At 25.5% G+C, this 14123-nt stretch overlaps 2 protein-coding genes across 4 annotated transcripts in view; both read left to right on the top strand.

The window, feature by feature from the left end:
- Positions 1-3399: 3399 nt before the first annotated feature.
- Positions 3400-5875, top strand: LOC126893526 (uncharacterized). The gene is made up of 4 exons (XM_050663834.1): positions 3400-3975; positions 4069-4569; positions 4662-4793; positions 5796-5875. Exons 1-4 carry the CDS (start codon positions 3774-3776, stop codon positions 5873-5875), a joined length of 915 nt encoding a protein of 304 aa, XP_050519791.1. The 5' UTR covers positions 3400-3773.
- An 881-nt stretch (positions 5876-6756) lies between these two features.
- Positions 6757-14123, top strand: part of LOC126897075 (mismatch repair endonuclease PMS2) — a 28756-nt gene continuing 21389 nt past the window's right edge. For 2 of the 3 annotated variants that reach the window (XR_007702019.1, XM_050670479.1), the window contains exons 1-8: positions 6757-7019; positions 8769-8928; positions 8999-9204; positions 10089-10228; positions 10284-10389; positions 11144-11314; positions 11953-12117; positions 13915-14038. Coding sequence is in view for 2 of the 3 variants with exons in the window: in XM_050670479.1 (XP_050526436.1) it covers positions 6960-7019; positions 8769-8928; positions 8999-9204; positions 10089-10228; positions 10284-10389; positions 11144-11314; positions 11953-12117; positions 13915-14038 (1132 nt within the window). In the remaining variant the exon portion in view is untranslated. The remainder of the gene's footprint in view (positions 7020-8768; positions 8929-8998; positions 9205-10088; positions 10229-10283; positions 10390-11143; positions 11315-11952; positions 12118-13914; positions 14039-14123) is intronic. The other variant, XM_050670478.1, reaches the window with a different exon arrangement.

The following is a 14123-nucleotide window of genomic DNA, read 5'->3' as shown; positions in this document are numbered from 1 at the left end:
TACGGACCGTCTGTTACTGACGAGAATTTCCAAATAATTCCAGGAGCCAAAGTTATACCACAGACTACATGAAAACTGAGTAATGGTTTCTACCTGTGTACCTTAGTCATCTAGTACATTTACGCTATTGTCATAGAACAATAGCACCCTGCATTTTAACTAGTGCAGGACTAGAACAGGTTCATGGTTGGGATAGGTAAACAAATATACATAAGTAAATGTATTTGAGGTATCTAAATGTAGGGGGTTACATTTTGCCGGCCGAATAGTTCGTAATTAATTATAACATATAAAATTGATTTCAATTACTACTTAAAATCGTTTCTTCTCTTATAGAAATTTTACTTCAGAGTCTACTAAAATAGGAAGCCTGCATCTATAGCTCTCTTAATTTGTATTCGTGTACAGAAACCAAAATAATTGTAACTGCTTAAGTCAAATTTAAGTAGTTAATAATTTACATAATAAAAACTGAGAATTATTTAATTTTCATGACTAATTTAGGGATTTTTAGTCATGAAAAGGTAATGAATATGGCTAAATGAGGGATTATGGGTTTAATACCTTAATTTAATGATGTATTAAAATAAGTTATGTCAATAATCATAATTTTTTACGGAATTTCATAATATTTATGCTACAGCAGATTTAATAATGATATGTAATGATATACATAGTACATCATTAATGTCATAATAAATTATTTGTATACACATTAGATCATTAATGTCATAATGTATTATTTAAGACTTCAATCAATCAATTACACAAAATAAAATGTATACCAATAAAAATAAGATATATATATGTACATTTTAAATGTTTAAAAATACTAATGAAATTTCGTAGAAAAAGAGTATATATTAATTATATAAAACAAACAGGAAATAATAAACAATATGTAATGGTAGCACATAAGATGAAGGGTAATAAACTATGTCTAAATTATTATATAAGATATGATAGTATTTTATAATATGTAGATCATTATTGATGAAAATGTAATAAATAACATGTAATAAATTACGATTAATAAAGAAATAACGGTGGCGTCGGGGATTACTTCTTGCCTTTGAACTACGATTAAATTTAATATAAAAAGCCAAAAATAAAGAGCATTCTGAGAGAGATGCAGTCAGATATTCACAGAGGCACTCACTACGCTCGATCATTCCACACAACGAAGTATATGCAAGAAGTGATCCGCCGTCAACACAATTATATTTGTTCACAAAATACAACATCTATTTATTTAAGAGTATCGCAGAAAATATCAAGGTAGGAATCTAATAAATTCACCAAAAATAAATAAGGTTTAGAATTAAATTTTATGAGTACATAGATTAAGTAGGCATACAGGAAAATCAAGTGATTATCAATAATAATAAATATACCAAGTAAATTTAATAAATCGATAATGTTTGTACAGAGTTACTTGGCAGAGTTATATCGTTGATACGTGTCTATTTCAGGAGTTAGGTTGGAGGTACATATGTATAGCCACCATACCACTCTGGGTAGACACACGAGGTGACTCAATCCCACCTATCATCGATAACCGTCAAAACTCGTGGCATTATTGATATTTAAAAAATTGACAATTAATTATAATGAATCCCATATTAATAAAATAAAGATTACTTTATTTTTCTATAATCTTCTATCTTTCTTACAGACCCTCGTACTCATACCCCGAGTAATAATATTATTAATACAATAAAGTAGTGGATCAAATAAGAACCCAAATCCCGTCATATTCTATTTAACTTATTTCTTTTAAGCAACTGTCAAAGTAGCTCCCTAAATTAATAATCCCTTAAAATAATACATTATTACATGTAAAGTTTTTTATATTATTTTTTCTTTTTTTGATTCACTACAGATATAAATTAAAAGAATTTTTGCGCTCAAACATATGGTTGCACTAATTTCACTTCTTCCAATCAATACACCGTTTTGTATCGGGCCAAGTGAACTATCTGTTTTCATATAGTTTGTGGTTATATTGTATAATAACTACCGGAGTCACATAATTAAATAATTTTAAATAATATAATAAATAAGTACAGAGTACTTAATATTATATTAAGTCACTAATAAACAATTTTGGCAAACATTATGTATGATTGGTGACAGTGATTATTATGTAAAACATGTACCAAACTTCATATTATAGAATTTTTTAAATCAAATATTTTCGTGTGCTAAAATTTTAATTTTTAATAGTTTCCAAGAAAATTGTTAAGTATATTATCCTTAATCACTCTATATAATATATTGATACAATCCCACGACCCGTGCCATCTTTGTCAGCCGCCGTCCAACTACGTGAATAAAATAATTTGTCTAACAAACACAATATGTTATACGCCATGATACAAACAGGCTATGAACACTTCGATATGTAAAAAAAAATTAGCAGCCATTTTATTGTAGGTAATGATATTATCATTTTTCTTGACATGATAAGAAATAATACCGGCTGAGTATAAATATATATAATAAGAATTTTACTTTTAATCATTTTATATTATTATTTCATTAATTTTCATAATCTTTTATACAATAATTAATAAAATGGTTTATGTTTGAATTGTACAAATATGCAATAATTCGAGAATTGCTACCAAAAATGAAAATTGTAAAATGTTAAAAATACCAAAGGATTTTCCTCGGTTAGTTTTTTTTATTATAAATTAATAAAAATAATAATTGTATCTTAAAAAATCTTAAATTTATTCAATAAATAAAAAGAATGGTTACAAAATTGCAACAGAAATGATTTGTTAAACAAATGAAGTAATACATTAAATAAGTATTATATGGTTTGCAATGTTAATTTCAAACCTAATGTTTTCTAACCCAGTAAAGACTAGACTTCTTCCTACTGCTGTCCCTACAAAGTTCATAAGTATTAATTGGGTATATAATGTTTTATTATTTAAATTACAATTAAACAGTTTTAAAATCATAGAAATTAATACGGCTGATGTAGAAGATACACTTAATGTATGTGAGGGGAATATCACTCCACCAAACTTGCCAAATCCTCTGGAAGGTAAAATATAAAAATTGTCCTTTCAAATTTTTAATTAATTTAATTTAAGTTTAATATTTCTCATTTTATTTAAAAATATTAAAGAACATGATATTTTTTAACTATAAAATGTAAATTTATAAGAAAATAGTTGGTTTATTATTTTATCATTATTTCAATAGAGATAATTTTTTTTTGAAACCATTCATTAGTCAAAAATTATTTATTAATAATTATACTGGTTATTCCATATTGGTAGAATATGAAATGCAGGATAGCCCAGCTTCCTCATCATCAACTTAAACTCCTCAGTTGTTTTCTTTACATACTCCCAGAAAAAAAAATTGAGAGATGAAGTGAAACTTGTGAAAAAAAAATGTGCTGAACTTCAGAAATAGGTTACTTTTTTAAGTCAACTAGTATCTGCTAAATTAAATTCTGTCAATTATTTTTATGAAATGTGTGATATACATTTATCTCCTAATTTGTCACTAATTATAAAAAATTTTGTAAATGTTGCTCAAAAGAAATCTCAAGGGTATCGTTATACTAAAGAGCTTAAGCAGCTTGCTTTAACTATATATTTTTTCGGGCCTCAGGCTTATAGGTTTTTGAAAAATATATTGCAATTACCTAGTACATGGACTCTCCGTAGAATAACAGAGAAATTAGATATAGTACCAGGTTTAAATGATTTAATTTTTGAATCTTAGTCAATAGTTTTAAGAATGATGCAATGGACTGTGTTTTATGTATTGATGAAATGTCTATTAAGACTCATTTATATTATAATTTGTCAAAAGATTACATTGTGGGGTTTAATAATTTTTATGACCAAAAATCATATCAACCTGCTAAACATGTGCTATGTTTTATTTTGAGAGGCCTAAATTATAATTGGAAACAACCTATAGCATACTATTTTATAAGAAATACCTGTAATGGCGTTTACTTATAAAAAACTATTTTTGCTGTGATATCCAAAATACAGAGTATTTCATTAAGAGTAAGAGTCATAACATCTGACTAAGGTACAAATTTTTTTAGCTTTGATAGTAAAATGAATGTGCCACCTGAACGGCCTTACTTTTTTGTGAATCAACAAAAGATATTTTATGTGTTTGATGCTCCCCATTTGTTGAAATCTACAAGAAATAATTTTTTTAAGTATAATCTTAAATTTTTGAATTGTATAACTGATAAAAAGTTTCTTGATAATTTTTATACTTGTGATCAAAGTCTTTACCTTTTAGCCCCCAAACTAACTGATGCACACATCAATCCTGGTCCCTTTCAAAAAATGAGAGTACAGTATGCCAGTCAAGTTTTTTGTGGTACAGTAGCATCAGGTATGCGTTGTTGTGTAGAAGGTGGAATATTGCCACTTGATTCACAATTTACCATACAGTTTATTGAAGATATGGATAAACTGTTTGATATATTAAACTCTAAGCCAATTGTAATTTGTAAAGAATTTAATCAGCCTTATAAAAATACTCTAAGTCAAAGAGGACATTTATTATATATGCTAAGTATTTTTAAAGATATGCATATCTTGAAAAAAAAATTTTAAATAATCAAATTGTATATAATATTGTAACTCAACGGGTAAAATTTTTAAAAGGATGGCAAATTACCATCAATTCTTTATTTCAATTGTGGGATGACATTAAAAAACCTGAATTTTCATTAAGTACTTATAGATTGAACCAAGATTGCATGGAAAATCTATCTGGAAATTTCTGCAATCAATGTGGTAATAATATCAATTCCACTCCTATTGAGTTTCTTAAGACATTCAAAAAAATTTTTTCAAATAGTCTAAGAGGGTTTAAATTGTCTGAATGATTTAGATGAAATATTAACTAATTCAAGTGATGTTGCTCCTCCATTAAACAGTCTTATTACATTTAATCCTGAGAAATTTTAAAAATTTACAAGTTGATAAGGTTGATTACTGTGTTTTAAATTTTCCTGCTGTAAATGCCCTTACTTATGTATGTGGCTATTTAGTTAAGAAATCACTAAAAAAACATAATTGAGATATTTGTATTAGTTATGCTAAATCTCAAAATCAGTTAGATGAATCTTTTTTTTACATATTTTAAGGCTTACCATTATGAAAATATATACACCTAATGAGTTTGTAAATTATATTAGTGAATTAGATAATATTTTTGTAGAATTTCCAATAATTGCTGTAAATAATAATGTAGGAAAAGAAATGAGAAATTATATAAGTAATATTGCCTTTAAGCATCCATGTCCAAACTTTGATTATGAGTTTTTAAAAAATCTTTACATAAGACTGAGAATATTTCATTCTTTAAAATTTTTAAACAAAAATATTTATCAAAACCAAGAAAACATAGGAAACTTGATATTCTTGCACATTTATAAAATACATTTACAAGTTTTAGATTATTTGAAAATATTTATATTATATTTTAACTTATTAATTATGTAATTATTGTAAAATTTATGTGGTGAATATGTATGATGATTTTGCAATTTTATTTTTACATTGATTGATTCTTTTTTGATTTTAGCTTTGATGAAAATCTGAGAAAGTATTAATTTTACTATGTTGTATTTTATAAAATAATTTATTCGAAATTAATAAAAAAAAATTGAAGTTTTTGTATGAAATATTTAAAAAATATATAATTTAATAGAACAAGAATCACTATTTATTATTTATAAATATCATAATTAAAATTGTTACTTTAAATTTTGAAAAAGGTATTCACAATTTTAGTGTTGAAAAGTGGTCATACTGATTTACCTACATTAAAATGGTGGACTGATTCTAATCACCTCCCTATATTGACCATGTAAATTTTTATTAGTGTCCATTCTGTTTATTCTGTGGTACTAAGTCCAACAAATGCCGCACAGTCAATAACGACATGTCGCAAATATATCACTTACTATATGAAGTCTATGGTTTATTTGCTATTCAATATGTCCAGTGATTAAAGAAACGGATCAATTGTTAAAACAATAGAAATACGTTTCCTTACTTACTGAACACCTATGCAGACTACATGTAATCACTGAATATACGTTGAAGTCATCTTCGTGACACCTAATGACACGAATCGTTCGAATATTATTTTTTTTTCCGCACGTCGTCAACTACGCCATTGGAAACTGGTTAACTAATTCGATCTCGTGCATTATTCTTGTTTGTCTTTTTGTGTGTTATACTTGTTTATTAGTGAAAATAAACGGCTTTATGTCAATTTTCAATCTAGAAATATTGTGTTGCTTTCATTTATTCCGTGTCAATTATACAACAATAACCAAAAAATTGCGTAAAAGTTATCAATAAATTAATAAATTTAAAATATAAAATGAGTGTTCATATATCAAAATCGCAAAAATGAAATGGAACTGGAAAGTGTTAATAAATTTGTCGTAACAAATAATAAAAGTCAGTAATGCATTCATAGACTATATGAAATTTTTTTTAAAAATTATATCATATGAAAAAAAGTTTGTGATGCATAGTTGAAAAATAATAAATTCTCATACAAACTTTTTTTTTCCTATAAGTGGCAATACTGATATGAGGCAGATTTTGGTTTGCTTACATTTTAAGAATTACACGTTTTGAATAGAAGGTGCGCGATCTGGTTTTATCTTATCTATACTATCTATTTTTGCATCCAGCGTTATTGGCTGATAATAATTCACTATTTTACCGCTAATTTTTGCAATTTGATTAGATTTATTTAATATAATAAATAAATTCTATTTAAAATAAGTTAAGACATCTTTTATTAATTATCGAGAATATTAGATTTTTTGTACTTCCATAAGAGTTTGCATAATGTATAATGATTAATTTATTCGTGCTATTATACATTAAAATCTTTTTGCTGCTATTATAAACATTTTCTTATTAACTTGATAAATTATGTCTAGTGCAATTAAACCAATAAGCAAATTAGATATTCACAAAATTTGTTCTGGACAGGTGATATTCAAATTAATAATCTTTATTATTTTAACTTCATTATGAAATTAAAGTTTTCTATCATGTGTTATTAATTTTATTAATTAATGAAAATTAATGTACAATTATGGCTAATATTATTCAAAATAAAAATATTACCCCATTATTCCCCAACGTTGCGTAAACGAAACATTTAAAAATAATCTTGTGTCTCAAATGCATCTTCATGCATATTTTTTTGAATAATTTCACACTGAATAGTGTGCATTAATCAATTATTTAATTAATTAAGTGTTAATCCCAATGTTGCGTATACGAAACATTTTATTGTAAAAAGACTAAAAAGGAAAAAAATTTTTTTTGACTTTATAAATTATTATTTGGGTATATATTAAACATAAAATTTGTTTTTTTTCTAACCTTAGGAACTAGTTGGGAAATCGAGATTATAAAATGTAAAAAATACTTAAGTCTAAAGTAACAAAAGTAGTTTTAATTAAAAACTGCAAATATATATTTTGACAAATTAATTTTCAATTATAGTGCTAAACAAATAATGGTTATTGTGTGTTTCTATTATTTTTAATAATTAAAATTTTTTAAATACATTTTTCAATTTTTATTATTTAGTTATTGGATTTTAGATCAAACTGAATTGACTTTACTCATCAATTGATGAGTAAATCAATTAAATCATCTTTAAATTTAATTTTTAATTCTTGTGATAACTTACAAATATATAATTCATCAATACAAATTTCTGTTTTTTTTTGTCTAGACATAAAAATATTAATTTAAAAATAATCAAAATCAGTATCTTATCAATAGACTATATTTTAAAATGATAGTAACTTCCAAAATACTGGTTCTGTTAGATTTTCTTCTATTTTATATGCTAGTTAAATATGTATGTTGCCATTAAATAATATATAGTTAATACCCATATAAGATAAAGGGGTAGATCAAAAAAGTATTTGAAATTAAAAAATTTCCAATGTCATTTTTATTTTGTAGGTAATTGAATGGGTTGGAATAGATGAATAATTTGATATAAAAACTATATAACATTTTATGTATTTTCTTTTTTATAAAAAGTAACTCTAAGAATATATATTTCTTTACTTAGAGCATATTTTATATTAAATAGTTTTAAATATAAAGCTAACATCATCAAATAGAATAAATTTGATTAGTTATTAGTGAGGTGGACACAATTCTCATGCACTCGAACCTGTTGGTCCATTGTGCATATAGCAATTTGATTACCCATTCATGTATAGCTAGAAAATGATATTGTGTTTTTCTTTTATTTCATAATTAGAAATTGTTTTTGCTCTTTAAGTGCCACTTAAAATTTTTGGCTAGTAAAAATATTTTAAAATGTTATACTTTATTGTGATAGATATATAGATAGCATGATAGATTTTAAGTAGATTATTTTCTTAGATACCAATAAAATTTTTAAATATAATTTTATAAAATTATTAAAATAATTTTATTTTAACATATAGAGTGTATATATACTAAGGGTGTAGTATTAAATATATTAAAATTTTGTAATAGTCCATCGAATAAAAATAATTGTAAGGTCAAATAATTTTGTGATTTTACTTTTCTATCATATTATTAAGTTAAATATAGAGGTTCCCATTTCAGAAAATTAAATTTAAGCTTTCTTATTAATTAAGAACTCTGTATTATCAATATAACAAAGAGATTATTGAAAATACCATACAATGAGAAAAATATATTTTACTGTTTCATTTTTAGGTTGTTCTTAATTTAGCAACTGCAGTAAAAGAATTAATTGAAAACAGCTTGGATGCTAAATCATTATTTGTTGAAATAAAGTTAAAAGAGTTTGGTAAGGATTTGATAGAAGTAATAGATAATGGAGTTGGAGTTCATCCTGATAATTTCGAAGGACTAGGTAAATGAATTTATAATTTTTATTAAATTATGGTATTTTTAAATTGTGATTTTTAATTGAAAAATTGTAGGTCTAAAACATCATACTTCTAAAATTCAAGATTTTTCTGATTTGAGTTCAGTTGAAACATTTGGCTTTCGAGGAGAAGCTCTGAGTTCTTTGTGTGCTCTCAGTGATGTTATAGTTATAACTAAACATTCTTCTCAGATATGTGGCACTAAATTAGTATTTGATCATCAAGGTCTTATAAAAAGTCAAGTTCCTTATCCTAGACAAGTATGTAATAACATATTAGTCTTCATATGTAGTGTAAAGGTGACCTTAATGATTGTATTGATCCATACATTTTTCAAAAAGTTATAGCATTTTAAAGTTAAAAATGTAAAATATAAAATCGAGAATTTTAACACAAAAAAACCCATCACAGGGGGGTTGCGGCACAGTGGTGACGTGGCATAGTTGGATCAAGTATAATAATATCTAACAATGATTAAAATCACTATAAAAAAAAAACGCTTCGATGCAAATCTTTAGATAGTGTTTAATTTTAAAAAATTGGTGGATTATTCCAAAAGCTACATGATAGTTCCTTATCCTTACACTAATGCTCTATTCTCTTGTCAAATGCCCCACAACACTCTAACCTTTCAGCCTTATTGGAATTCTCTTATCGCATAATGCACCAGATGCTTCTTTCTACTTCAACTATCCATATTTAATCATGTGTCTTACATCCTCGTCAATACTACCGTTTTTATACATAACTTATCCTAAATATTCAAAACTCCACCATTACTATTACCATTACTATCGTCTTCGCTGATTGTCATTGATTGTCTCATTTCACTTACTTTTGTTTTTCCTTTGTTAAATTCGTACTTTATATGCTCTGTCTTACTCTTACTTATTCTTCATTCCTTCCCTTCAATAGCTGATCTCCACACCTCTAGTCTGTAATTAATTTTCTTCTATTAACATTATATCGTCAGCGAACAACATTCACCACAATACCTCTCTTTGTATTTCTTTAGTAATTTCATCCATCACTATAGAATATAAGTAAAAACTTAAAACTTAATTAAGAGAAATAGGTGATTTATTTTTTTTCCATAAGGTATTTTTTATGTAAGTAAAAGTAATTCATTGTTATTATAAATTAGGTTGGCACTACAGTTACTTTGTTAAATTTGTTTTCAACATTACCTGTTCGTCATAAAGAATTTCAAAGAAATTTAAAAAAAGAATTTGGAAAAATGATTCAGGTGATTACAGGTTATTGTTTGGTTGCAACATCAGTCAAGTAAACTATTTAATATTTTAATTTTCAATAAATATTTAGTTGTTCAATATTTTAGAATTTTGTGTTCCAATCAATCAAAAACTCTCAACAACATTCTTCTTTCAACACATGGAAGAAGTACTGTTTTAGAAAATATATCTTGTATTTTTGGTTCAAAGCAGGTACATTTTTTTGGTACATTAATTTTTCAAAAATTGTTAAGCATTTTAATGTAATGTAATGTTTAAAATTTGTATGCATATTTTAATTTTATATGATTTTAATTGAAATTGACATTTCAAGATGTTTGGTAAAGAAGCTTTGATTTGAATAATTGAATTTCAAAAAAGTCATAATAATTTAAAATAAAAAAAGTTTTTAAAATATAACAAAAATGACCTTTTTAATAGTCATAAAATTTTAGTAGATTCCCTCATTTACAGACAATGAATGAAATTTGTTTAATTTTTATAGTTAATGTCTTTAAGTAGATATGGTTTATGATTTTTTACATACTGTTGAGCAAAATATAGTAAGAGCTATAGTCATATAGTAAAGTTATTATTTTCTTAGCTTCCTATAGAAGCTTAAAAGCTTCCTATAGAAGCTTAAAGTATAAAGAAACATTAGTGTTTTCCAACATGAATAATCTTAATATTTTGGGAGTTTTCTCAGTTATGGAGAATAAGAACATTTATTGCAAATTGTGTGATGTTAATAGCAAGGGAGATTATATAAAACTAAAGAATTATACTTACAATATATCATACAAATAATTAAAAAAGTTAAAAATTATTAATGAATATTATACTTAGCTTTGTTAAATATCTGCAATTATAAGTGCAAAAATGTTATAAGTTTAATAAATTTTAATGTTAATATTTATTATTGTTTTTGTGTTATGAAGTAATATATATATTTTATTAAAATATGTAGACTAGCAATTTATTAGTTATCAAAAAAGTTATTCCTGAAGAAATATATGTTGAAACACAACATTTTTTTGAAATTGATGGATATATATCTAACTGTGATCACAGTTGCGGCAGAAGTTCGAAAGATAGACAGTTTTATTTTATTAATTCGCGACCATGTGAACCATTAAAGGTAATATAAATAAAAATTTATCTATCATAACTTTGTAGCTAAACGATAAGAAGTTAGGTCAATTTTAGTTAGGCAAAGGAAAATTAAGTGTTGTAGTTTACTCTTTGCTTTCTAATAAATACTATATGTTTGTGTGAAGTTTAACCTCTGTTTAATATTTTGAATGATCATCAATCTTAGAACCAAAAGTGGTAGGTGTGGCTTAACACTTAAAACAAATATACATTCTTAATTTACTATATGTATTATCTTAAATGTTCTAAATATTACTGTAGTGTCTTGTTTAATATCAACAACTAAGAATGAAATATATGGGTTCTGTTAAATAAAAACATTAGTTTGTAACTTAAAAAAATTTGAGATTCTTGATCCATAAATTTATTGAATTATGAGAGAGGAATTGGAAGCTGTAAGAACAATTATAAAATTTGAATATTGAAAGATAAAGAGGTAAAGGAAAACCAAAAAAGAGTTGGAGGGATATAATTGAATACGATATGATGACGGCTGATGTGGGAGATCATCATGTCTAGTGAATGTTTAGGATAAGGGTGGCCGACCCCAAGTAGTTGGGATTAAGTTGAGTAAAAAGAAGAAGAATATGACTTAATTTATTTTATCTTTATTTTACAATATAGATAATAAAAATTGTAAATGAAATTTATCATCAGTATAACCAGAATCAGTATCCATTTGTTTATCTTAATATATTAATTGAAAGAGCTCAAGTTGATGTTAATGTTACACCAGATAAAAGACAAATTTTTTTGACAAATGAAAAATATCTGTTAACAATACTAAGAGTAAGTAGTATTTTCTTAAAACATTTTTTATTTGAAAAATTATGATTTTAATGACTTGTGATCAAGTTTGTAAGCTTACATTCTATCACTTCTAATATTTTATCTTTATTCCTGAAAGAAACTGAGTTATCATTCACCCTAAAAAATTGATCATTGCCTGGCTTACCTCTTGCAAAATTTTTGGTACCATCACTGATTACTTTATATTATTATATTATTATAGTATAAAGTAGTCTGTAATGACACCACAATATTTTAAGAACATAAAAATTATGTGCATATAATACATGCAACCAGTGTATAGTTTTTATGATATTGAGCTTTTTTTGAGTTATCTATACGTTAACAATCCTTGAACACTTCTATTTATCTGCCCAAGTATTCAGAGTTGTAGATCAATTGTGCACACCTACCAAATTTTATTAATATGGTTTTGTCATTAAAATTTTTCCACCAAAGTGTTTTTATTATTATTTGTATACCTAATAATATATAAAGAACATCCTACTAGACCACTCTTATAAATGATTAAAAAGTCCTTTCTCTTTAGCGGAATTATGTATCTTTGGATTTTACGTTTTTGATTTTTTTTTTTGGGGGGAAAATAATTTTCTAAGTGTTATATCTTAATATGGCTAGGGTATTACATCCACACATAATATGATATGAATCTTCCTTGGAAATTTTGTGAAAAAAAAAGGCATAGTACGCGATTAGAACTCGCGATATATTGCGTTGTAGACACAAACTTGTATTTATGATTCAGATCTCGATACATATTCATATAGGTTGATAGCATTATGTGTGACTAAGGGAACACAGTACAGTGTCATTTATTTGACCCAATCAATTTTAAAACCCCTTTATTGTAGTAATATCTATATTGTAGAAAGTATTTTTTTTAAATTCATACATAACTTTTAATTTTATAAGTAGCGCTAATCTTTTAGTTGTATTGCTTAAAACTTAGCCAATTTCTAATTGAGGCATAAAACAAACTTGACCACAATTTATAATTAATCCCAAGGGAAGGATCTTTATTAACCTTTTTTTTTAGTTTACTCCTTTCCATCATTCACAAAAGTACTGAGCCATTATTTACCTATAAACTGGTCAGGTGTCGTATGATACAAATAATAATATGTTGTTGTTCATAAAAGTTTATGAACTAAAAGATATAGATTTGGCTATAATATAGATATCATTATTTTGATAGCCAAATTTCTTGGGAGGTTAGAATGTGGTCTTTTTTCTGTTAGGTTTTTGTTGAAGATATCAATCCTGTTTGCTGACCTTAGCCACCAAAATACCTAATTTTCATTAGCCACAAAAATATCACTGAACGCCCGCCATCCTTAAAATGACTTTTGCTATTTCATTATTTTGAAAAACTTACTATTTTTAATTAAACTTTAAGACTTCCCTTTATACCAAATTTTATATTTTTAGTCACTAATGACATCTTGTCAGTCAATAATAAAAATGAAATTTTTTACTAGGGCATAAGTATGGGGGTAAACCTCAAGAACTATTTTTTTTTATATATAAATTAAATTAGACTATTTGATATGGGAGGAATTATTTTTATAAATCTCCAAGAATAATCTATGCCTACACCTTTGGTAACTACTTATAAGTTTTGCAGTAACTATACCATGTTTCTCAATTATGATTAGTAACAGACCTATCTAAGACTTCTGATTTTGGTCATAAAAAATCTATTTGCTGTAATGCCATATCATGATTATAATAATAATTTGAAGTATTTTAAATTAATATACCCTAAATTTTTTTTAGGCTAGTTTGAATAAATTATATGAATCAATTCCGTCTACTTACAAAATAAACACAAGTTTGTATGAATCAACTTCATTAAAAAGGATATATAATGAAACAAGCATAGAAAATACTAAAACTAAACGTTAGATCACATTTTAATTCAGATAATTAAGTTTAATTAAAACTATTAAGAATGCTACAAAAAATACAAAAAAAAAAAAAAAAAA

Source organism: Daktulosphaira vitifoliae, unplaced genomic scaffold (assembly GCF_025091365.1).
Source record: "Daktulosphaira vitifoliae isolate Bord-2020 unplaced genomic scaffold, ASM2509136v1 Scaffold_1, whole genome shotgun sequence".
Classification (NCBI taxonomy): Eukaryota; Metazoa; Arthropoda; class Insecta; order Hemiptera; family Phylloxeridae; genus Daktulosphaira; species Daktulosphaira vitifoliae.
This window is presented reverse-complemented; position numbering and strand designations above follow the sequence as displayed.

What these genes read in the sequence shown, in the direction of transcription:
- LOC126893526 (XM_050663834.1), top strand. Translation starts at nt 3,774, where the DNA reads ATGGACTGTGTTTTATGTATTGATGAAATGTCTATTAAGACTCATTTA. An exon ending in CTATTTTATAAGAAATACCT is followed by an intron (nt 3,976 to 4,068) that starts GTAATGGCGTTT and finishes CATCTGACTAAG; the next exon opens with GTACAAATTTTTTTAGCTTT. An exon ending in AAATTTCTGCAATCAATGTG is followed by an intron (nt 4,794 to 5,795) that starts GTAATAATATCA and finishes TCACAATTTTAG; the next exon opens with TGTTGAAAAGTGGTCATACT.